Consider the following 21,804-nt stretch of genomic DNA (forward strand, 5'->3'; position numbering starts at 1 on the left):
CTTGTGATTATTCTAACATTGATCGTATTTTAACACTGGGTATACACATTCCTCCCACTATTTACAGAAGTCTCATCTGCAGAAGACAATTCCTTTCATATCCATTAAACAGAGCCAATTCCTTTCATATCCATTAAACAGAGCCTCCCTCCCATTCAAAAAAATCGTTTCCTTAACAGTCATATCCGGTATCATATCCTTTTTCTCAAAAACTCATCTGCTATGTCGTCATACTCCCAACCAAAACAGTTGGAACTAATTCGTCGTTTTCCATGCAGGTAAAGTGTCAATACGCCAAATTACGCCAATGCAGATGCCCTTTTTTATAAGTGCATAATAACAAAGCACAACAAATATTCAAACACGATGCGGACATCAACTGCGTAGGTTGCTTGACACACTGCTCATCTTGTCGCTGACCCTCTCCTTCACGCCGCCCAACCAACGAGGGGCCTTGAGAGTCAAACGCACCCGACCTTCAATAATCATATTGATCACATTGAGGATAGCAAAGGTGGTGGAACCAACGGCACGGAAAACGGCGAGGGCGGCGACCGACCAAAGAAGGAAGCGCAAATAGTAGTTGTCGCCAATGCCTCTGGCACTGTAGATTTCAGACACAGCCATGCCAAGGATACCGTTACCGATCATCCAAGTGAGAACCAGGTAGGTTCGGACACTCTTGTAGTAATCTTCCTGCAGTTGAGAATCGCTAGGGGGAGGCTCGGGGACTTCGAGACGATCGCGAAGGTTACGTAGAGCCTCATCGTATCCACTGTCAATATCGAGCTGTTCGCTGGGCATTTCTAGCTCGACAGTCTCACCCTTGCCCACGGCACCACCCAGATCAGTCTTCATAACGTTGTCACCCTTGGTACCCCAAGTGACATCGTGAGTGTTACAGAAGGCGTAGACTTGCAGGGTACAAATGTAACTGGGAAGAAGGATAAAGTATTGCGCCGAAGATGTGATCATGTGCCATGGATCCAGATACATTATTGACATGATGAAATACATGCCGATCGTCGATAAGATGGATACGATCATGTTGGTAAAGACGTTGTCGCCCATCTTTATGTCGTCGTCCTTCGATGTAAGCTGGCGGATGATGATGTAGAATGTTGCAAACGTCGTGTACATCATGATAATACTGTAAATAATCATACTGGCAAGGTATAGCTTCCTGGAACCTTGAGGTCGATTACCGAGAGAGAGGATGAATTGCGTTGATATAAGAAGCACACACGAGTATCGAAGGATGTGAAAGATGACAGTAGCAATATTGTGCCCAAAGGGATCGATCTTGGGATCTGTCAAACCACCTGCGACGAAGTAGAAAGTGAGGTAGAAGTTGGCCAGAGAGAAGAAGGTGAACATGAGCTGAATGAACTGGTACAGGAACTCCATATGCAAGAGAATCTTGCGAGCGAAAGTATGATCTGTGAACCAAATCTGCTTGAAGTGAACAAGAGAGTAAACGGCAGCAAAGAAGGCACCGTTGAGCCATCGACGTCGCTGAGAGATGAACTCAGGAACAGTATCTGATTTTTGTTAGCTGAGAAGTTGAGGTTGGCTTATATGGGTGTTTCTTACCAGGCACATCAGTTTCACCAGTACATCCCTTGACGTACTTGAGAACCCATCTTTCGTTACGTTTGGCTACCAACTCCCAACAGAGGATACGATCTTCAGCGAGATACATGTTGGCAGTGAATACATCGGCATGCTGTCCGTGCAGAGTCTCACCCTTGAAGTATTGGCTTAGAGGGCCATGGCCAGTCTCATCATTCTGAAGCGCGTGGTATCGGTAAGCACTTAGAGCACCGGGCAAGACAGTAATGTAGCCAAAGACAGACTCGAGGGGCTTGTCAAGAATATTGGACATTTTGTACTCAAAGTTCTGAGACGCAACGAGGGGGTTGAGTAGGTTAGCACCGAATTTGCCCTTCATGGCCTTGATCTCTCCACAAGCGCCAGCAACGTTGGAGTCGGTATCGAAAGCCTTCCACAAATGGTACAGAGATGTACCACTGGGACGGGTACCAACATCTAGCAAGATGCAGACGTTGGGGTTGAGAGCCTGGCCGAATGCGTTGAAGAACCAACGGTGCGAGTTGAGCTTACGTTGGTTCTTTTCCTTGAGACAGAAAATCATCTGGCAGGGAACGATGCCCTTCTCCGCACCCTTGAATTTGAGATCGGAGTCAAGAGAGACCTGGGTTGTGTATTCGTAAACGTGAGCCTGTACAGCACGGTTGTTGACGAAGTTCTTTGCGATGCCGTGCTGATAGACACCCATGGCAGCGAGGGCATCCAGGGTACGAGGGTGAATCTTTTCACGACCGTCTGAAACAATGCAAACGACAATTTTCTGCCACCCATTCTCACCCCAGGTACGAGAGCGCGTGCGTGAACAGAAATGCGAGATGTTCTTCATAACGGCGTGCATTGTTCGAGTGAAGCCGATCTCATCTTCGTTATACATAGTGACACATATAAACAGCTCAGTCTCTCTGACTGTCTTGCCAAAGGTTTGTCGTAGAGTGTAGCCTCTTTCAACAAAGTCGTCAGGGTCACATGTGACAGCCGTATAACGCATGTGAGTGAACTCGACTTCGCCACGTCGAGGCAAGAAACTGTACAGAATTGTCGGGATCTTACACTCCAGCACCAGTTCACCGTTGATGAGCTGAACTTCTTTCCTTGCCATCTGAGGAGCACGAACACCTCGTCGTTCTTGGGCACCGGTTGGAGCAGGGCCATAGTGCTCAAACTTGTCGTAGTCATCGAAGTCGCCTTCGTTTAATGTGTCTTGGGACTCTGCAGACATGTAAGAACTGCGGTCAACTGGATGAGGCCGGGCGTCGCTCAGGTCAGATTCAGGGCCAAAAACATCGTCGTCCATAGGGTCGTGCAATGGAATGGAAACAGTCGCATCATCTGCGAATGGTGGAACAGCTTGTCTCGAGGTGTGAAAAAGAGGCGCAGGGGGGAGAGGTCGTCGTGGACTGCCGCCGTATCTCGATGAGGGTGTTCCAGGTCTGGGGCTTCCGTTCAAATCGGAGGGCTCATACATGTCGTTGTTTGGGGGAGGCCTCGAGAGATCGGATCTGGTGAAGTCAGACATACGAGAAGAGGGTGTCCATGGTCGCTGTGGAGAGCCATATTCTCGTGTATCATAGGACATGTAAGAACCTCCGCCTGGGGGACCCAACGACGGGGCATCGTCGAAGATGGAACCGGATCTTGATGAGCGGACGCTGGGTTGATAGTTGAGATTTCGAGGACTTCGGATACTGGGAATTTGGTCTTGTGAGTTTATATTCTTCAAGCGACTGACTGGACGTGGAGGGACAGTTGGATTCGCTTCTAAGCCAAGGTGATGGTGTTCTTTGTGGACCCTACGTCTCTCGCTAATCCCCTCGGGAATCTCTGGTAGATCCGTAGGTAGATCTGCAAAGGCGACGTGGATGCTAGTTCTGTTCCTGTTCTGCAACTTTGCAGCTGGACTGCCATTAACTGGCCTGTTAGGCAACAGAGATTGGGATTCGGCCATAGAACGTGAGTATGATGGAGGGTTGGGTGAAGGTTGTTCTTGCTGATTGTGAATGTTCGCTTGAGTATTATCTTGCTGACCGGGTTCAGGCTTGAAGGCCCGTTCTCCTGCTTCTGAAGACATGTCGAGACCTGTTTGTGAAGCAAACAATGGAAGAGGAAACTCTGGTGGAGGGTTGGGAGGAGAAGTTGTTGACTTTGGGAGTGAAGAGGCGGCAGAAGGAGAATTTGAAGAGGCAGGGCGTGTAGGAGGCGTCTGAATGGGAATGGGATTCTGGCTGGGGGATGAAGGTGGTACATACGTGTGAGGATGAGGGTCGTAGTGTTCCTCTGATGTCAACAATCTCACAGCAGCAGGACTATAACCCGTAGGCGTGTGGTGAAGGTCCTCGTCATCGTAAGGCGGGAGGCTGTAGTCGGGTGGGCGCGACATATTCGGGTCCATTGTATGTGTGAGAGGTTGGAATGCGGACACGGATAGTTGCTTGCGACAACACGAGCCTGGCTGAACTATGGCAGAGTACAAAGCGAAGGATACCTTGTATCTCTACGGCCACTGCCGCTGAGAAAGATCCGAATCGCGTACTGAGCAGCTGCGAACGTCGGACAAAATCAATGTTGATGGCGTCTTATTTGGGCGGTAGTTGGAACTTTGATATCAACGAGGCGTTGCTGTATGCAAAGTCAATGGTCGGTGTAGGTTTAGTGTCACCGCTCACGAGTTCAAGACAAAAGTCGCGAGGTTGAGAAACAAACAGAAACAATAACGTTCCAAAGGAGGATACAATGAGGGAATGAATGTAAGATGTTCGGTTTAACTCCTTTTTTGAGACGTTGTCGTACAATAAATTCAAATTCAACCAAGTCAGGTACGGAGTGAGCGGAGCTTTAGGTGATCTCGCAAGGCAAGTGCGGGTACGGGTATGGGTATGTACATAAATTTGGTGGGGGAAGCTTAGCTGGCCGACCCAAACAAATTACGTCGTTCTGTTGGCACAGCAACAAAGCCATCTCGGACATTTGTGTTGTGTCTAACCACACCCGCATTGTTTCAGTGACTGGGAGATGGAGTGTTTTTAAAAGTTGTGTCTTGCATATCTTTAGTAAGTGGAGTTATTCTTATTGTCAAGCATCAAGATATTCTGACTCGACTTGGCCAAATCATCAATATCTCTTTTACAATTCTTAGACAAAAACAAGAAAAACAGAACATCAATAGTTTCTACTTACTTGCCAAGTCTAGCTACTGTTACATGTAAGATTTGTTATGATAACCCAGCAACAGATACTCAGCCTTCCATAGCCTTGTACGGCGGCGCTTACCATTCATCTCCAAGTGGATATGCAACGGTCTCGACCCGAGGTCTGTTGTACCTACATAAATATAAATAACAAGCAATCATAGACACACACGAACGTTGGTCCCGAGCTCACAAACCACTTTACTCTCTGAAAAGCTCAACCAATTAACTCTATAGCGCCACAAACATTCGTAAACAATAAACAATTAACCTATTTGCTTGTCGTCTTGACAAGGAACAAAACTGGGAGGGTTTCCAAGTGGGACCATTCTAACAACGACATGCTTGCTATACCCTGAAGCGAACCCATTTAGCCACGAGGTCGGATCACGATCGAGAAATAACAACCGAGTGTGAACGGACCCGGCTATCGAATTTTCCCAACTTTAGTTTAATGTAATCGCTTGACGTGCTTGTATCCGGTCGAGCAAGGGAACTCGATAGAAGTGACTGTGGTGGACCTTTGAACCGTCTAGAATTGCAAATAAATTATGCTAAGGTTCCGGTATCTAACAGACCACAACAGCCAGAGATAGCTTGTTGTTGCTTGCTTTCTTCCACCGTTGTTACTATACAGTTCTGTCAGAGCTTCAGTTTAGCTATACCATAGCCTTAGATACCTACCTAGGGATAGCTGTTGTCAATATCTCTCAGTCCCATGCTATTTCCTTGAGGGTTCTAAGGTAAATAAACACTAGTTCATTTCTAAACTGCCAATACTCTGTCACCTTAACTACTCAGCTGAAGGGGCATTAGATAGCAGATCACCGCTTGTTATCTGACTTCAAACAAATCTCAAATACAAAAGTTCCACTGATGGACGTTCTGCGCGCCCATTTACAGCAGGTGCAAGAGCTATGAACCCCCTGGCAGCATGGCATTCCCCGCTACAGATAGCTCGCCATAGTGGAGACCAATCACTGTAGCTAGCCAGCTTCCGTCACTCTTTACCTGATTGAACATCCGAGACATCCAGGAACTCTTATCAATGAGGAGCTGGTGATCTTCATTCCGAAGCTCATATCTCCTCTTTCCTCTTACATCTACTACTCAAGAAATATTAGCCGTTGAACATTGTGAAGCTTCAAGCAAAGAAGCGGCAATGGACGAAAAGGCTCAACTTCCGCCTTATAGCTCCATCTCGCTGCCAGCGCCTGTTGGTCAACAGCAACAACGAAGTAGGCGATCCTTGCGTCGTTCACGCGCCATCAGACTCTTTGCTTTGGCATGTCTTGGATTCATCGTATTCGCGCAATGGCGGCAAATTTCACCACGAAAGGGAACCACTTTATCTGTTCAGAAATTAAATGAGGACCTGCAGACGTGCAAGAAGTTCCGCGTCAAGCCCCAGGACCCAGCTGGTCTTGGACGAGATAAGAATGCCCGTTATATCGATGGTGGCGAGCCAACTCTGATCAGGAACGCTACCATCTGGATTGGAGAGCCTGTCGAGGGAACTAGTCAAGAGGATGCGCGTTCTGGAAAAGGCTGGGAGTGGGTGCAGGGTGATGTCTTTCTCGAGAAGGGTCTCATTCAACGTGTCGAGAAAGATATCAAGACTACTTCTTTGCCCGACAATACTGTTGTCTACGAGGCCCATGGTCGCCGATTAACAAGCGGTGTTGTCGATACGCACAGTCATGCTGGCGTGTACCCACTGCCTTCTCTCAATGGTAACTCTGATGGCAATGAGATGTCGGACAACATCACACCCTGGGCCCGGGCTATCGATTCGCTTCTTCCCTTGGATCCTCAAATCGAGGTCATTAAATCAGGCGGTGTTACGACTTCACTCATCCTACCAGGATCTGGCAACAACATTGGCGGAGAAGCCTATCTCATCAAACATGCTGTTGGTAAACCCGATGGCCGCAAAGAAATCAGTGCTCAGGACTTGCTGGCCGACCCTGATCGCAACTGGCGCTACATGAAAATGGCATGCGGTGAGAATGCCAAGAATGTTCATGGCCGCGTAGGAAACAGGCCTTTCAGCCGTATGGGTGAAAGCTACGAATTCCGTCATGCTTTTGAGCAGGCCAGAGCCCTGATTCAGAAGCAGGATGACTGGTGTGCCAAGGCCGAGTCCCAAGGTGTTGAATCTTTGGATGAGTATCTTCCTGGCGAAATTGCTTGGGAATCTTTGACCGCTGCTCTCCGTGGCCAAGTCCATATCAACACGCATTGCTATACTATTCCTGACCTAGAGGCCATGGTCGACCACACCAATGAGTTCAAATTCGCTGTTCGGGCTTTCCACCATGCTCATCAGACGTACCTAGTCCCAGAGGTCAGTCTTTTACATCAATTTCTTCCATTTGTACTGACAGTCCATCTAGATTCTGAAGAGAACTTGGGGAGGACGCGCTCCTGCATCAGCCCTCTTCGCGGATAACATGTTTTACAAGACTGAAGCATACATCGGCTCTGAGTATGCTGGTAAGATTCTCAATGAAAACAACCTCACAGTCGTATACGTCAGTGACAACCCTGTCATCAACGCGCAGCACGTCCTCTTCGAAGCAGCCAAGGGACACCACTATGGTCTTCCATACCACGTTGCCATGGCCAGTGTAACATCTGCGCCCGCCGAGCTGCTTGGTATGGGCAAGCGACTGGGCAAGGTCAAGCCTGGCTTCGATGCCGATGTTGTTGTCTGGGATAGCGACCCTCTCAGTGTTGGCGCGGCTCCTGTTCAGGTCTGGATTGACGGAACAGCTCAGTTTGAAAGCCCCGTCGAGCTGCCTAAGAAACAGGAATCTTCTGTAGTCATCGAGAAGCCTGCCGAAATTGTCGAGGAGCCAAGCAAGCTTGACAACGTCCTTATCACCGGTGTCACCAAGGTGCTTCTCGAAGATGGTAAGACTTATGAATCTCAAGGTCAGCCTGTCAACGTGGTTGTTTCTAAGGGTAAGATCTCTTGTATTGGCAACTGTGACTCTGAATTCGATGCTGCGACCGCAACTGGCGCAAAGACCATTGCTCTCAAGAACGGTTACTTGACTCGAGCTTTCACAGCTGTGGGCGGTACCTTGGGTCTCAGCGAGATCGAAGCTGAGGATGTGACCAACAATGGACCCAACCCGCTGGTCTTTTCCAGGGCTATTGACGGACTTGCACTTGACTCCAAGAAGTTGCACGTTGCAGCTCGCTATGGTGTCACCAGAGCCATCTCAGCTCCCGCCTTTGTGGGTGGCGCAACTCACTTCGGCACCAGCGTTGGCTTTTCTACTTCAGCATTGACCAGTATCGAAGAAGGGGCTGTATTTGCTCCTGATCTGGCAGTTCATTACACTCTGGATATCAATGTCAGGGGTACAACTAGCTACTCGGCAGCCTTTGGTGGACTGAGAAACAAACTACTCACGGCTGCGACGTCCACTCAGCCCGTTGTTAACCCATTTTCAGAAGAAGCCTATCTCAAGCAGGTGGTGAGTGGTGAGCGAGTCCTAGCCCTTACCATCAACAGCGCAGATGGGATTTCGACAGCTCTTCGAATCAAGTCTGAGATTGAAGGTCTACTCGAGACTTCTGAAGTGGTGGGAGTAGCTCAGCGCCTCAAAGTGGCCATTATCGGTGGTGCTGAGTCTCACATGGTGGCTAAGGAGCTTGGAGAGGCTGGCGTTGGTGTTATCCTGTCGCCTTTGCAGTCGATCGGTGATAGCTGGGACTCCCGTCGCGTACTCACTGGTGCGCCACTTACAAACGGCACAGTCGCCGATGCACTGCTTGATGCAGGCGTAACAGTGGCAATTGGACTCCATGAGGACTGGGAGCTGCGTGATCTTGGCTTTGCAGCTGGAACTGCTTACAAGAACGGAGGTGGGCGGTTGAATGAGAAGGAGGCAGTTGATCTTGTCAGTACAAACATTTACAAGATCCTTGGAGCAGACGAAAAGGCGAAAAAGGACTCTGGACATTTCATGGTAACTGAGGGAAGTCCTCTTGAGATTGGATCGCGGCTCAAGGCGGTTGGTCATGGAAGGGACCAAGTATCTGTGTTTATCTAGTCAAATATGTATCTATTAGTCTAGGGTAGATCTCGTGAATCAGATTGAACCATTTATGTGTCTGGATAACTCTGTTTGTCTTGCGCGCGCGAGATTGATTACCATGACAAGTCAGTCTTGTCGGCACGGGAGAGCCGATGTTTGGATTACAAATGAAGTGCGGGAGAACAAGTGGAGCATCGCGCGCGGGTAATGACCAAGTATGATTCTATTCGTTGACTAGGCCCAGGATCAACGCAATGAAGTCTCGGAAGTTGATGGCGGGAACCGGAAATGGTTCCACAAGCCATGATGGCCCCAGTAATGACCTTATCATGACAGTGAAGGATAAATAGCTTGCCAGGCCCCGCCATGATGGGAGAGAGCTGAGGTGAAGAAAGAGCCAACAACAAGACAAGTAGCTCATGCTAAGATATACTGGCATCGTATCAAGAATTGTTTCAAAAACAACATTCAGATCATCATTTTCTAAGTCACATATACCTACAATGTCAAAGGTCGCTCCTGTAATTGCGCTATCCCACGGTGGTGGTAAGTTGGCAACACTACGATACTCCAAATATGATGGCAGCTAACATGATCAGGCCCCATGCCTATCTTGGGTGATCCTAAGCACAAAGATATCGTTTACTCCCTCAAGAACCGCGTACCCAAGATCCTCAAGCTTGGTACCCCAGATCAACCCCGAGCCATCATCCTAGTAACAGCTCACTGGTCCACCGACAAACCCACCATCTCTTCAGGCGCATCTCATAAACTCCTCTACGACTACTACGGTTTTCCCAAAGAGGCTTATGCTCTCAAGTACCCTGCGCCAGGTCACCCAGAAATTGCACACGAGATCGCCGATGCGCTCAAGGCAGGAGGATTGAGGCCTATACTGGATGACGAGCGGGGATGGGACCATGGCGTCTTCATCCCGCTGCTGCTCGTCAACCCCAAAGCCGACATCCCCGTGATTCAAGTCTCTGTTCTTGAATCCGAGAACCCAGAAGAGCATCTTCGCATGGGTGCAGCGCTAGGTAAACTGCGCGCCAAAAACGTTGCCGTCATTGGATCGGGCTTTGCCAGCTTTCATAACATCCGCGCCATGATGATGCTTGGTGGTTCAGCGCCTGTGCAGCAGAAGCAGTTCCGGGTTTTGTCTGATAAATGGAGCAGTGCATTGTCGGATGCGGCGATGAAGAAAGAAAAGGAGGAGAGGTGGAAGGCACTCAAGGGCTGGAGAGCGTTTCCATATGCTGACACGATGCATCCCCCGAGGGGAGGGGAGCACTTTATGCCATTGCTTGTGTGTGCGGGTGCGGCTGGAGATGGGGAAGAGACGATGAAGTATAGTGATGAATATGTTGGAGTTGAGATTAGTACATTTTACTGGGGATCTGAAGAGGTTAGCAAGTTGTAAGTAAAGTTGTATGTAAGCTTCTTTTTAGGGTGGTGTGGGTTTCCCCTCCCTCATGGTATCATCCATCCTCTCGATTGGTAAATTCACGTCTTTCCTATTGGAACAAAACATCCTTGTAATGATCCCCAGATTTACAGGAACAAGAAGAACAGATACCGGTATAAACATGATTCATTCTGTGATAGAAACTCCAAAGCCCACTAATTCCTTGACCCGCTGCCGTCATCACGGTCTTGGCTTTTCAATACTTTACTCCAGTTTGCCTTTGGAGAAGAGACTTCGCTGACGTCAAAGACGGAAAACGGCCTTAAAAAATCATTTTGCCAAGATCCAATAAAGAAGCTGCATATTCTGTCTTTGGGAATACATTTTACATATTAAAATACTGTAAAAAATGTTCAGAACCTGTATTCGTTCCTGCCTTTTAAATAGATCAATCGTTGCCTGGCAGCTTCCTCTTTCCACTGCAACTACCATTCCTTCTGCACCTTCCAGAACTTACACAACTACTACATTTCGTCGTCAACCATTCCTGCCCTTTTCTTCGTCTTCACCTTCAACACCAAAGAAATCCTACACTACAGCAAGCAGCATGGGTCAGCACTACAAACCATCAATCGACTCTCATGTCGTCAAGGTCTTTGTTCTCGAGACCGATACTCCCCATCCAGACACTCAAACAGAGCGCGGCTCTTTTGGTGAGATTCTACACCACCATTTCTCCGTTGCAGGCGAGAAGCATCACCCTCCTCTCGGCGTCGAAACAGAGCAAGTCTTTGTTGTCACTGAAGAAGGCGGTCGCATGCCAAAAGTTGAGGAATTCGACGAATACGATGGTCTACTTATTACAGGGAGCATGTATGACGCCCACGGTGACAACCCTTGGATCCACGAGTTGCTCGATCTTTTGAAGCGTAAGTACTACCCACTGAACTCTCCTAAACTCAATGCTTATTTATGTACTAGAACTGTGGACAAAGCGCCCCGACTTTCACTTCACTGGCGTCTGCTTCGGTCACCAGATCCTCACACGCCTTCTGGGTGGAAAGGTTGGCCCTTCACCCTCAAACGACTGGGAGCTCGGTCACAACGCCATCTCCCTTACACCTGTTGGCAAACGCCTTTTCAGAACCCATGACGACAAGGTCTACCTTCACCAAATGCATCAAGATCAAGTCCTTGAAGGCCCTTCCATTGAGTCATCCAACGGCCTTCTCCCACCTGACACAGATATCCACATCTGGGGCCACAGTGCTCACACTCCCATTCAGGGCCTGTACATTCCCAACAGACTATTCACCTCACAAGCGCACCTGGCCTTTGACGAGGACATGGTCAAAAGACAGATCCAGATGCGGGTCGACAGCGGAGGAATCAAGGATCTTGAGCATGCCGATCGGGCGGCTGAGACGGCGGATTTGGAACATGATGGCGATGTGGTTGCTTCAGCGATTCTGAGATTGTTTAGGTACGATGATGATGGTATGAAGTGGGACTAAGCTATGAAGGTAGATTCTGCTCATAAGGTGCCTATCTAATCAGATTTATTCCTATTAATGACCAGATGTCTTCTTTTATCTGTTTTGGACGATTTCATGACAGGTTCCTCCATAACCCGTTGATGGGCTATAGAAAGTTACTTCTCATATTTAGAGTTCTTTTCTTTTGCGGTTATGGGCCCGGTAATGACAAACATATGGCGAAGGAACATGGTGGTAACTGCTCAAGAGTTGACTTACACCATATGACTCACTCTTCTTTATCAATACCTCACTTATATCGGTGCTCCTATCCATCCACTGGTTCGCCCATATCAACTCAACAACAGTACAAAGTGACGACCTTGAGTATTGATAAAGACAACATCACAATACATAATTCTCTAGATATCACCGACTGAGATGTATCGTAGTATAGTTTGGAGCGTCGGCTTAGTGGTATTCACTTTGCCAGAAATTCGCTCCACTAGTACGAGATCATCACGGACAGCTTCTCACACAAAGCTCGATGATCGCCCACAGCTTGTGGCCCAGATGACAGGGGGTTGGGCTGCCTTCTTGGTGTTTGGTACCTTTTACATTATATAAGTAGGCAGTGATAATTTGTTTCGCCACATCCCCTCATCCTATAAGACAGGTTTTCGATGCTAATGAATATAACCATTTTCATCCCTTGGTATGATAGATGCAGGTCTAGGGGAGCTTTCTTGAATATGGAAGTATCTCAATCCTTCTTCATTGTTGATTTGGTTTTTCTGTTACGTTGCCAGTAGCGTGGACAAGTTTGTTCTAGTAGGCTTTATTCACTTGCTTGTCTCGTCAAAGATGCGGCGGCGGTAGACTCCAATGATGATTCAGACCGCAGTTCTCTCATGTTCAGACTTTGGATAGCCAACATGCCGCAAATCATGTGGTGTCGTTGTAGACGCGGATGCTACTAGTCACCCAGTGACACCTCCTCTTTGGCGGGGAAGAGTGAGTTGGACGAGAGAGACTCTGGATCGGTTGAGCCTGGTAGCGGGCTGCAGGGAATGTTCAATGAGTTGAATGAAGTTGGGCTGAGGGACAGACAGCCATGAGAGGGATGGCATTGAGGGTTCGCCTCATATCATCAGACGTGATTTTTCAGCTGGATCAGTTGGAGCATCCAGCGTCCCGATTTTTACTGCTTGGCCCATCATCTGGTTTGCCAAAAAGGTTTGACCATGGAGAGTGTCTTGAAAGTGATCGACCGAGGTTCCTTATCTTGTCCTCCCTCGTTCCCGGATATAGCGTGCTCCGAAGCGTCGCTTTCACTCCTATCCGGCAGCATTTCCATTTGTGTGTCGGTTGACACTTCTTGCTTGGTTTGCCAGTGTACATTCGCGCGAGATAAGGGCAGGCGAGATGCGTTAGGCATGTCTTCCGGGCTCGGTCGATGACCGCTTCGGTTTGTGTATGTTGAGATAATTGGTTGATAACCCGGGGCTCTCCTGTTTCTTCATTTCCCATTTTAGCTACCACAATGTTAGCAATTACCAAGTATCATTGCGTAATCCACTTACAGTCATATATATCATAAATGATCCTGACTCCAGATCACGTTCTATGATTGCGATATGAAGTGAACCAGCAGAACAAAGCAAAGCTATAACAAGTTAGTAACTATACATACAATAGCAATCTCGTCATAGCATGATGAATAAGCTCGTCGCGTATATGATAAGGTTCCTGTTAACTTACTTCTCAGCCCGGCTAAGTACCAGTTGAACTCTTCACTTGTTCCCATGAACATGACCAACGACATCTCGCCAATTCGGAAAGGTAGTCTCCGTCCATGACGAGTTGTTGCTCCAACTTGGGAGACTCATATATAGTTTAGGTAGGTAAGCGTGTCTGTTGTGAGTCTTGTTTCTTTTGGTCGGCCGAATTGCAAAATGTTATGCAGTCGCTACCTCGTCTCCTCGCTGGATCACATCGACTGCTTGATTGAGTCGCAAGACAATCTCTTCAGAGGGGTTTCCGCAACAGAGGTAAGCGAGACGCTTCATGTGGTTACATGCCCACTGCTCCAGTAGAGAATATAATATAGCATCATATATAGAGAGAAAAGGGTGTTTCAGAGAAGATGAAGTGATGGATAACAAAGTGACTGAACGTCCAGGATATTATGGGTTCTTTATAGTCGAAATTCTGAACGGTAGAAGCCTGGCTGACGCAATTTCTGGATTTCTCTTTGTCGACGGTGTTAAACAACCATCTCACAATGTGACGTGAGTTTGTCTGTTTGGTACTAGCATATAACCTTGCGATCACCTGCTTGCCTCTGCTTCTGTATGTGTTTTCCCGTACTACACGTAGAAATGACCAGCCAGCTTGACAAAGTCTAAACAACATAGCAGGCATGGCCTAACGGAATCGCAAGAGTCTCGCGGATATTTGTATCACATGTAGTTTGTGTCCAACAATGCAGGCATATATCATAAATTGTTATTACTAAATTTTGATTGCCGTAAACCCGTAGAACAATCGCTTTTTGCCCAAACTCGCTAATTCAAAAACACCAATCCCATTTGTGAAAACATCAATCATGAAGCCGCAAGCTTTCTCAGCTCCGGCAAAGCCCACTGCTTCATCCACTTTGACTCCAAAAGCTCCTTGGCCGAGACTCTCTCCTCGGGGCGGAACGTCATCATTGTCTTCATCATATCAATGAAAGCATCCTTTTCATCCTTGGACATGAGATCCATGCCGCTTTCCTTGCGACCTTGCTGGACACAGCGCTCGAAACGCGATTCCCATGTGCAACCATTGGACTGGGTTGGTGTTTCGGAATCTTCTGCCGAGACGTCTTCGATCCAGTACTCTGAGCGCTTGGAGCTGTATGCGGACCACTCTTCTGGGATTTCGCCGAGAAGATCAGTTTGGTCCTGTAGGATGTCATCTTCGGAGAGAGTCCAGGCGTCGAAGAGGGGACGTTGACCAACAACGTTCCAGAGGAGACAACCTAGACTCCAGATGTCGGAGCTGAAGGACAGGGATGGGCAGATGTCTGGGAATTGTGTCTCGGGAGCTCGGTAGCGGATGGGTGCGTTGGAGTACTGTCGCTTCTCTTGGCTAGGGAGGAACGATTCGCCAAAGTCACCGAGGAGGATCTTTGCATCCGCCAGGGCGACATCCTCACTCTTCTGGCCTAACCAGATTGGCAGGACAGCATTTTTTGGGGCGTTCTCATCGAGAGGAAGACCATCAAGCCTTGTCACAGGCACTGTTGTAGGGTGACTATGTCTCTCATGGAGTCGATCCGGAGACAAGCATTTGATTCGTTCAGGAAGCTGCAGCAGGATGTTGTCAAGATGGAGATCACCGTGCACCACGCCGCCTTCATGAAGATAGGCCACCGATTGAACGACCTGAGCAGCGATGGCTCGGGCTGTTTTTGGCTGAAAGAGTTTTGAGAATGACGCATCCTTTGCGAGTCTCAGAGACATCATAGCCGGATCATTAACCAAGCACGTATGCCTACCATTGGGTCCGTCGAAGTGGAAGTTGTCGGTGATATGGCGAATGTAAGATCTCCCGGGGTGTTTCTTTCCAGCCTTGGCCTCTAGTTGCTGGAGAACGTCTACCTCTGTCGAATCCTCTCCAAAGTCAGCCAGCACAATTTTCAGCGCGGCATATTTCTGTTTCAAGATATCCCACGAGAGCCAGACAGTGGAGTAACCACCATGGCCCAGCTTGTTGAGGATGAGATAGCGGTTATTTATAGTCTCGCCCAAGGTGACGGGGTGAAAGCCTCCGTGGCAGTACTGCTCAAGGTTCTCGACATGCTCGATATAGTTGTAGTTGTATCCCATGTTGATGAGTCTAGTGTTGTGGTCCTCCATCATCATGGGCGGTGGAGGAGGAGTTTGTGTCGTTTGAGCGGTGACGGTGGCCAAGCTGCGAGTAGCAGTTTTTGGGGACATGACAGGATTAAAACGAAAGGATCTCTTCTTAGCTTCCGACATGAGAGTCAGGGAAGGTCGCCGTAGCGAATTGAGACTACAAGTGGCCATTGTTTGGATCTTGGTGGTCGTGGTTTGTCTATTATCGTCTTCTTTCGGTAAAGGTATTTTGTGTTTCCATTTGTGGTTTTGAAGTATGGGCCATTCCGGTATGTTTTACAACGAGTTGTATATGTATAGTCGATATAGGTGAGAATAGGTAAAAAATAGTCAATCAATTTGTTAGGTGCGTAACTATAAAGAGAGCAGGACAAGAAATGAAATAGGAGGAATAGTCCGAGTATATATGAGTAACATGGAGAGGCCGAAATCCGGGGTAAGAAGGAACTAAATTGTTACTCATAGCTTGTTCTCGGTTCAAGGGAAGTGGATATCATCAACTACCTACCTACTAAGATACTACCTACCTTAGTAGTCTAGTCTAGACCAGGTAACTCTAACCTCAGGCACAAATTCGGACATGTTCCGAATCCGATACACTCACATTCAATGCATCAATTTTTAGTATGTCCCGGTTTCAATTCCTTGTCCACGGGAGTTGACGGGAGTGAAACATGGAACTAAGAAAAAGTTTACAAGTCGTGTGACTTGATAAAGAAGCAATGACATTTTAATGTTGTTTCTACAGGAACAGACTGACAGACCATCATGATAATACTAAGACCATTCTTTATCAAGTCACTGATTCCTATCTTGTGCCTGATAGACAAACATCATGATGCCGGGTCTGGCCCATCAATCATATCAAGCCATTCTAGTATCCACACTCCAGATCAAGTAAACACCAACTTTCGAAATCCGGGGTAACTTATCTTGAGACATTCTTATCGAGTCCTTGGCATATTCAGGTACTTGCTTGTCTTTAAAAGCCCAAGTTATACCTACTTATCTTTCATGATCAAACAAGGCACAGTTTTATATCCATATCCCTCAAACACTTGCAGGCTCTCTCATGTACATGTAGTCAGCATGAATCGACAAAATGTCGGTCAAGCCCTCACAACACCACATGTCCAACATGACTCTCCAGTTTTCCCCTTTCTCCTACCCCGGGTATAGCGAGGACTTGTTACACTTTAGAAACCGCTTTCCCGGTCACGAGACCGTTATCTTTTACTTGGGCACGCATAGACTTCAACCCGGCCGAGACACCAAAACACACACCCCTTCCCCTTCAACCGAGCCATTCATCCATCCAAGTGGATATGACCAAAAATACTATTTTCTAAACATCGAAACATACAAACACTAAAAGTAGCTACAGCCATGCAACGGCACCTCTGACCGGAAGCTTGTCGGGATAAACATCCGGAGCATCAAGCCACTACCGTTTACTCTAATGCTTGTCTTGTTTGACCACGTCTTCAAACGGTTGCTACATGATCAACTCCCGGATACTGAATCCCGGGAGTTGCGTCAATGCGTGCCCATAATAGGAAATCATCGTCTTGTAGCACCTCCATCGCGTGATGTTTCAATCACTACCAGCGGCCGCATACCTACCTCTCTGTCCCGTGTTTCCTTCATGCATGTCGCAATCACATGCTGAAGCTGTTTGTAAAGGCTGCGTGGACTGATGTGCGTGCCCGTTACACATACTGCAGGCTTCCAAGCACAAATACTTTGTACTAACCTATCATGACTCCCTCTGCACTATCTGAATGTCCCCATTCCTCAACTATCCCGGACTCCTACCTTCTTACCAAACTCAGAGGTTGCGTTGGAGTTGTTGTCACAAGGGCGTCGGTTATCTAACCCCGGACGCCTCATTCTTGGCTGCATCTAACTCACATTTGACCTCTTGACTTGGGAAGTTTGCTTGGTCAACATGGAATGACAGGTGCCATCGACGTTTGCGGACGAGTTTCCCAAGAATTGAACTGTGCCGTCATGTTGAGTCTGCAAACTTAGACCCAAAACCCTTATGTCTATCATCATAATGTTACACCATCACAGTAAAACACAGCAACGTTGAAAGTTTCACAAGCTTGGACGAAATGTCACATAAAAACGTTCTAGCTTAAGAGTTGAATATTTCATTATTAGACGTCGTCTTGGGCTTGCTTCTTGAGCGGCCCGGATTCATTCATGACTAGATACAGAAGCTTTCATAGCTGTACAACACATGGGCTCTTCTGTCCCTTCATATTCAATTCATTGTAACTTTTTGTACTCCAAACACCAAATCCAAAAGGCCATTTCCCATATGTGCTGTATTTCCTTCTCTTGATAAAATGTAATATGTGGAAGCAATCAAGCCTTCCTTTCAACGCTTCTGGGGTATCTTCTTTTGTGCAAATCGGATCGCCGCGTATCTCATGCAATTGGTGACAAAGAAAATTAAACATTAAGCAAAAAAAGCAACGCGATTCGGTTGACAAGGCCGTTTTATTGGCCTTCATCTTCCGAGAGAACAAGAGGGGAGTTGGAGAGGCTGCTGAGTCGATGGGCGTCGATATGCTCCAAGCTATCGTACTGAATGGGAGACTCGATAGCAGGATAGGCAGGGGGGCTAGGAGGCACGTCTTGATAGACAGGGGGAGCCTCGTTATCCCAGCTGACACCCATACCAGCGTGAGCAGTCATGACAACACCATAGTGCATACGCAAGATGCGACCGGTGCCAGTCTGGGTAGCCAGTTGAGGCTTGCCCTCGGGAGCATATTCCCGGGAGACAACAAGCTCGATGAGCAGTGAGTGGGTCACCTCGACACCTTCAAGAGACTTGGTATCGCAGGCGAACTTGAGCTCCTTGGTGTGAGATTTGTACTGGTTGGCAAAGTAGTCGAATTCCATCTCAACCTTGCCATCAGTGCCAGTAAAGTCAGACTTCCAGCCATCGTGAAGGTGCTTCTCGCCCAGAACACGGACCTCCTGGCGGGGAAGGCTCTTCTTCTCGGCATCTTGAGTTGAAGCGGGGGCATGTCGCTCGCAAGCAGGAGCCAAGGACTTGATAGTCTCCTCAAGTCGCCAGGTGACCTTCTTGAGTCGCCAGAAGTCAATGGTCTTAGCCTTCTCGTTGCGGCTCATGAGGCCGTCAAGTCGAAGGCTGACATTGTTGGTGCCAGTAGGATGAATGACATTGTTGTAGTGGGCGCTGGCCTTGATGTTGGTAGGAGGGAAGACGCGAACAGAGTGGTGAGGAATGTCGTTTTCGGGGAGAGATCGCTTCACGGGTACAGTTCGCTCGAATCGGATAGGTGTAACAGAGCCACTGGCTGAGTGAACGCTCTTTGTCACGTAGGCATCGGCCTTGAACTCATAAGAGATGGCGACCACGGGAGTGTCCATGGTAGCGGGAAGGTGGCCATCGAGAAGGATAGAGAAAGGGAATGCGTGACGACCTTTTCGGAGAGTAGTAGGTTGGGCCAGGAATTGCCAGCTCTTGAGCTCAGTGTACTGGTTCTGGCAGTCTGTGCAATGGCTCTGGTAGGGTCGCTTCTGGTAGACGTGAAGCTTGAGAGAAGCAGCAAAGCTTCCAACCTCGACAATCTCGTCCTTGACATCCAAAAACATCTGCCCAGTGATGAGCGCACCAGTGCTCTCCTCGGTGTTACCGTGGAAAACTACTGGCGGGCTCTCGATGCTCCAATCGATAGAAACATCTGATGGGTGTTCCTTGTGGGACTTGCCGAAAGGCAGAGAAATGCGGTGGTGCTTCTTGACGGCATCAGCGAGTTCAGCCATCTTGACAGCATGGATTTGAGGTCGATCCTCGCCGTCTGATGTGTATGGACTGCTTGTTCGTGATCGTGCAACCTTCTTGATCTGAGCAATGTTGCCAGATGAGGTGCGAATGAAGTTAGCCACGCGGTGGGGCATGGCTGCGGTCATGAGCGATCTTTCTGTAAGACGCTCTCTTATACGGATGTAGATGGTGGGGGTTGGCGGCTAAAATAGCACACGGCGTGAACGAGTTTTCGCAAAAACTCTTTCAGTGTGATGTAATACCGGGAATAATCTTCGAAGCCCGTAGATGGTGTGATGGGGCGGGAGATGGCCAGGGACAACAAGGTCTTCTGACTTTCAACCAAGGGCGTGAATGAAAAGTCGGTAATGACGATCGATGGCGCTCAGGTTGACTCAAACCTGTTCCGTGAGGGTGGGCAAAAATTTGAGTGCCGGTAGTTAGTTACTGATGCGCAAGTAGCAGTTTGTTTTTCGTTTTCGTTAGGAATCTTTCGAATAGTAACTGGGGGGATATCAATTGGTCTGAAGTGTCTTCTAGAAACTCAATTGAATCGTTTGCCGTTATTGTTGTTGTTGTTGTTGTTGCGTTTGTGTGTAAGTGGTAGGCAGGTAACTTTTTTATAAGTCAATGTCTGGGGACTGGATGTTGTCGACCCTGAATAGATGGTGTGACTAAGTCTGGGGATTTGATAATAAGCCAAGATGGATATGGGGAAGATCTGGAGAGTCCTTTCAAGTTGGAAGATCGAGGGCATCACCAAGACTAAATATCTGGACTCAAGACTCTTCGACTCGTGCTCCGTTCCTTGGGGAAACGATGTGTCATAGCTAAAGAGGCCCTGCTATGGCGAGCTTGTTAAGTGGCGCCTTTGTGGATATGCACTGACAGACGGCTCCCGCCTGACTCTTCCAGTTCTGCTCGCGCCCTGGAAGCCCTGTAACCCCTTTAGGCGTGTGGGCTGTGGTTAGGTCTTAGGCCTGGAGACCTCCGAAGGGCGTGAGACCAACAAGGTGGGCTTCCATGGCTAAGCCTAGGAGAGATCAGCACAGTCCATACCAGACCCTGGCACAGTCCGTATGGGAGTAACGCGGTGTTGCGGTTGGCCAAGACCAGGTTCTACAAACGGTACGCACCATGAGCCAATGCTCAAAAGTGGTCTTTTAGTGTCTTTGTGTTAAAGGAAGGATAAGTGGGTTGCATAGCAGTGCTTTTGTATTTGTGTGAGATTAAGGTTGCTCTAAGAGCCCTATTTTTCGTGACGAAGCTGCATCTATCGATTTCACATTAGACTTCGAGGGATACCCATATCAATGAGCCAATGCTCACTTGGCACGATCCAACGTTTCTGATCTGATGTCCATCAGGGACAGAGCGCACAGTGTACCGTAATGCTGTACCTTGTGGGTCAACAGAAGGCGCGTTGGATCTTGCGCACTGCGATCGTGGATCGTAGAACCAGGTTCAGGCCCGTACGTGGAATAGCCCAGGTCAAAGGCGGATTTTTTTATCACGACCACGAACCGACGCTGCCCGGCTATGGCCGGCTATTGCTTGGGAATGAAAGTCGGTTCTGAGAGCTCCTGAATTGAATGCTGAGAAGCAGGTTTGCTGGTGTTGCTGTGCAGTAGACTATGCTAGCTGGTTCGATCATGAGTGCAACATGATGCAGCAACCCAGATTGTTTCCCCTCGGCCATGCATAAACCCCCTCCTGATCTGACTCGGCAATGCTCTGGAAATCAGACGGGCGATACTTCCGAGTGGTGCACATCTTTTCTTCTAGATGCACACTAACTAACCTCTGCTACGTAGCAGAACTCTGAGTGAGAGAGCATCGGTCCAGTAGACCGAAGGCCGGCCCGGCAAGCCACAGGGTTGATCAAGGGGGGACCCTTTGATCTCAGTGACTTAACGTAGCTAGCTAGTGCTTGTGTTAGCTTTTGTTAGGGGGCTCTTGACGGAAATGATCGAGAAGGCACAGCATCGGCCCAGTAGATTATGATTCGATGTAGCGGCACATGACGTGGAAAAGGGTCTCCAACCACTGGTGATAAGTCTTGGCTTGACGTGCATGTATCTCATCAGATGTTTCATCTCAAATAAGCAATATGTTGGTTAATCAATGCCAGTGTTGAAAGTCAATCATGGTGTTTGTTGGCTGCGATGGTGCAATTTTCCGGACATTTGAGACCGATACTTTAGTTGTGGAAATGGCAGCCACGTGTAGCTAGGTAGGTAGTTGACGAGACAAAAGGAAGGGGCAGCGACGGAGGGCCATTAGCGGTGCAGGGTCCTGTAAATTCACCGGTTACAGCGCCAACGACGCACTAAATTGAAAGTTCGCTATTTGTTACCCCAATT

The 21,804-nt window shown here is 48.2% G+C and overlaps 7 protein-coding genes across 7 annotated transcripts; 3 read left to right on the forward strand and 4 right to left on the reverse strand.

The window, feature by feature from the left end:
• Positions 1-375: 375 nt before the first annotated feature.
• Positions 376-4,000, reverse strand: CHS2 (Chitin synthase, class 2; the record flags this gene model as incomplete). The annotated part of the gene is made up of 2 exons (XM_044847177.1): positions 376-1,541; positions 1,594-4,000. 2 exons carry the CDS (start codon positions 3,998-4,000, stop codon positions 376-378), a joined length of 3,573 nt encoding a protein of 1,190 aa, XP_044713093.1.
• Positions 4,001-5,958: 1,958 nt separating this feature from the next.
• FPOAC1_002602 (uncharacterized protein) lies at positions 5,959-8,863 on the forward strand (the record flags this gene model as incomplete). The annotated part of the gene is made up of 2 exons (XM_044847178.1): positions 5,959-7,143; positions 7,193-8,863. 2 exons carry the CDS (start codon positions 5,959-5,961, stop codon positions 8,861-8,863), a joined length of 2,856 nt encoding a protein of 951 aa, XP_044713094.1.
• Positions 8,864-9,351: 488 nt separating this feature from the next.
• FPOAC1_002603 (uncharacterized protein) lies at positions 9,352-10,268 on the forward strand (the record flags this gene model as incomplete). Its single annotated transcript, XM_044847179.1, has 2 exons — positions 9,352-9,394; positions 9,448-10,268. The coding sequence occupies 2 exons, from the start codon at positions 9,352-9,354 to the stop codon at positions 10,266-10,268; spliced, it is 864 nt and encodes a 287-aa protein (XP_044713095.1).
• Positions 10,269-10,860: 592 nt separating this feature from the next.
• Positions 10,861-11,767, forward strand: FPOAC1_002604 (uncharacterized protein; the record flags this gene model as incomplete). The annotated part of the gene is made up of 2 exons (XM_044847180.1): positions 10,861-11,182; positions 11,235-11,767. The coding sequence occupies 2 exons, from the start codon at positions 10,861-10,863 to the stop codon at positions 11,765-11,767; spliced, it is 855 nt and encodes a 284-aa protein (XP_044713096.1).
• Positions 11,768-13,158: 1,391 nt separating this feature from the next.
• On the reverse strand, positions 13,159-13,553 carry FPOAC1_002605 (uncharacterized protein; the record flags this gene model as incomplete). Its single annotated transcript, XM_044847181.1, has 3 exons — positions 13,159-13,263; positions 13,312-13,394; positions 13,490-13,553. The coding sequence occupies 3 exons, from the start codon at positions 13,551-13,553 to the stop codon at positions 13,159-13,161; spliced, it is 252 nt and encodes an 83-aa protein (XP_044713097.1).
• Positions 13,554-14,334: 781 nt separating this feature from the next.
• Positions 14,335-15,804, reverse strand: FPOAC1_002606 (uncharacterized protein; the record flags this gene model as incomplete). Its single annotated transcript, XM_044847182.1, has 1 exon — positions 14,335-15,804. One exon carries the CDS (start codon positions 15,802-15,804, stop codon positions 14,335-14,337), a length of 1,470 nt encoding a protein of 489 aa, XP_044713098.1.
• A 2,337-nt stretch (positions 15,805-18,141) lies between these two features.
• On the reverse strand, positions 18,142-19,575 carry FPOAC1_002607 (uncharacterized protein; the record flags this gene model as incomplete). The annotated part of the gene is made up of 1 exon (XM_044847183.1): positions 18,142-19,575. One exon carries the CDS (start codon positions 19,573-19,575, stop codon positions 18,142-18,144), a length of 1,434 nt encoding a protein of 477 aa, XP_044713099.1.
• Between the last annotated feature and the right edge of the window lie 2,229 nt (positions 19,576-21,804).

Source organism: Fusarium poae, chromosome 1, assembly GCF_019609905.1.
Source record: "Fusarium poae strain DAOMC 252244 chromosome 1, whole genome shotgun sequence".
NCBI classification, from domain to species: Eukaryota; Fungi; Ascomycota; class Sordariomycetes; order Hypocreales; family Nectriaceae; genus Fusarium; species Fusarium poae.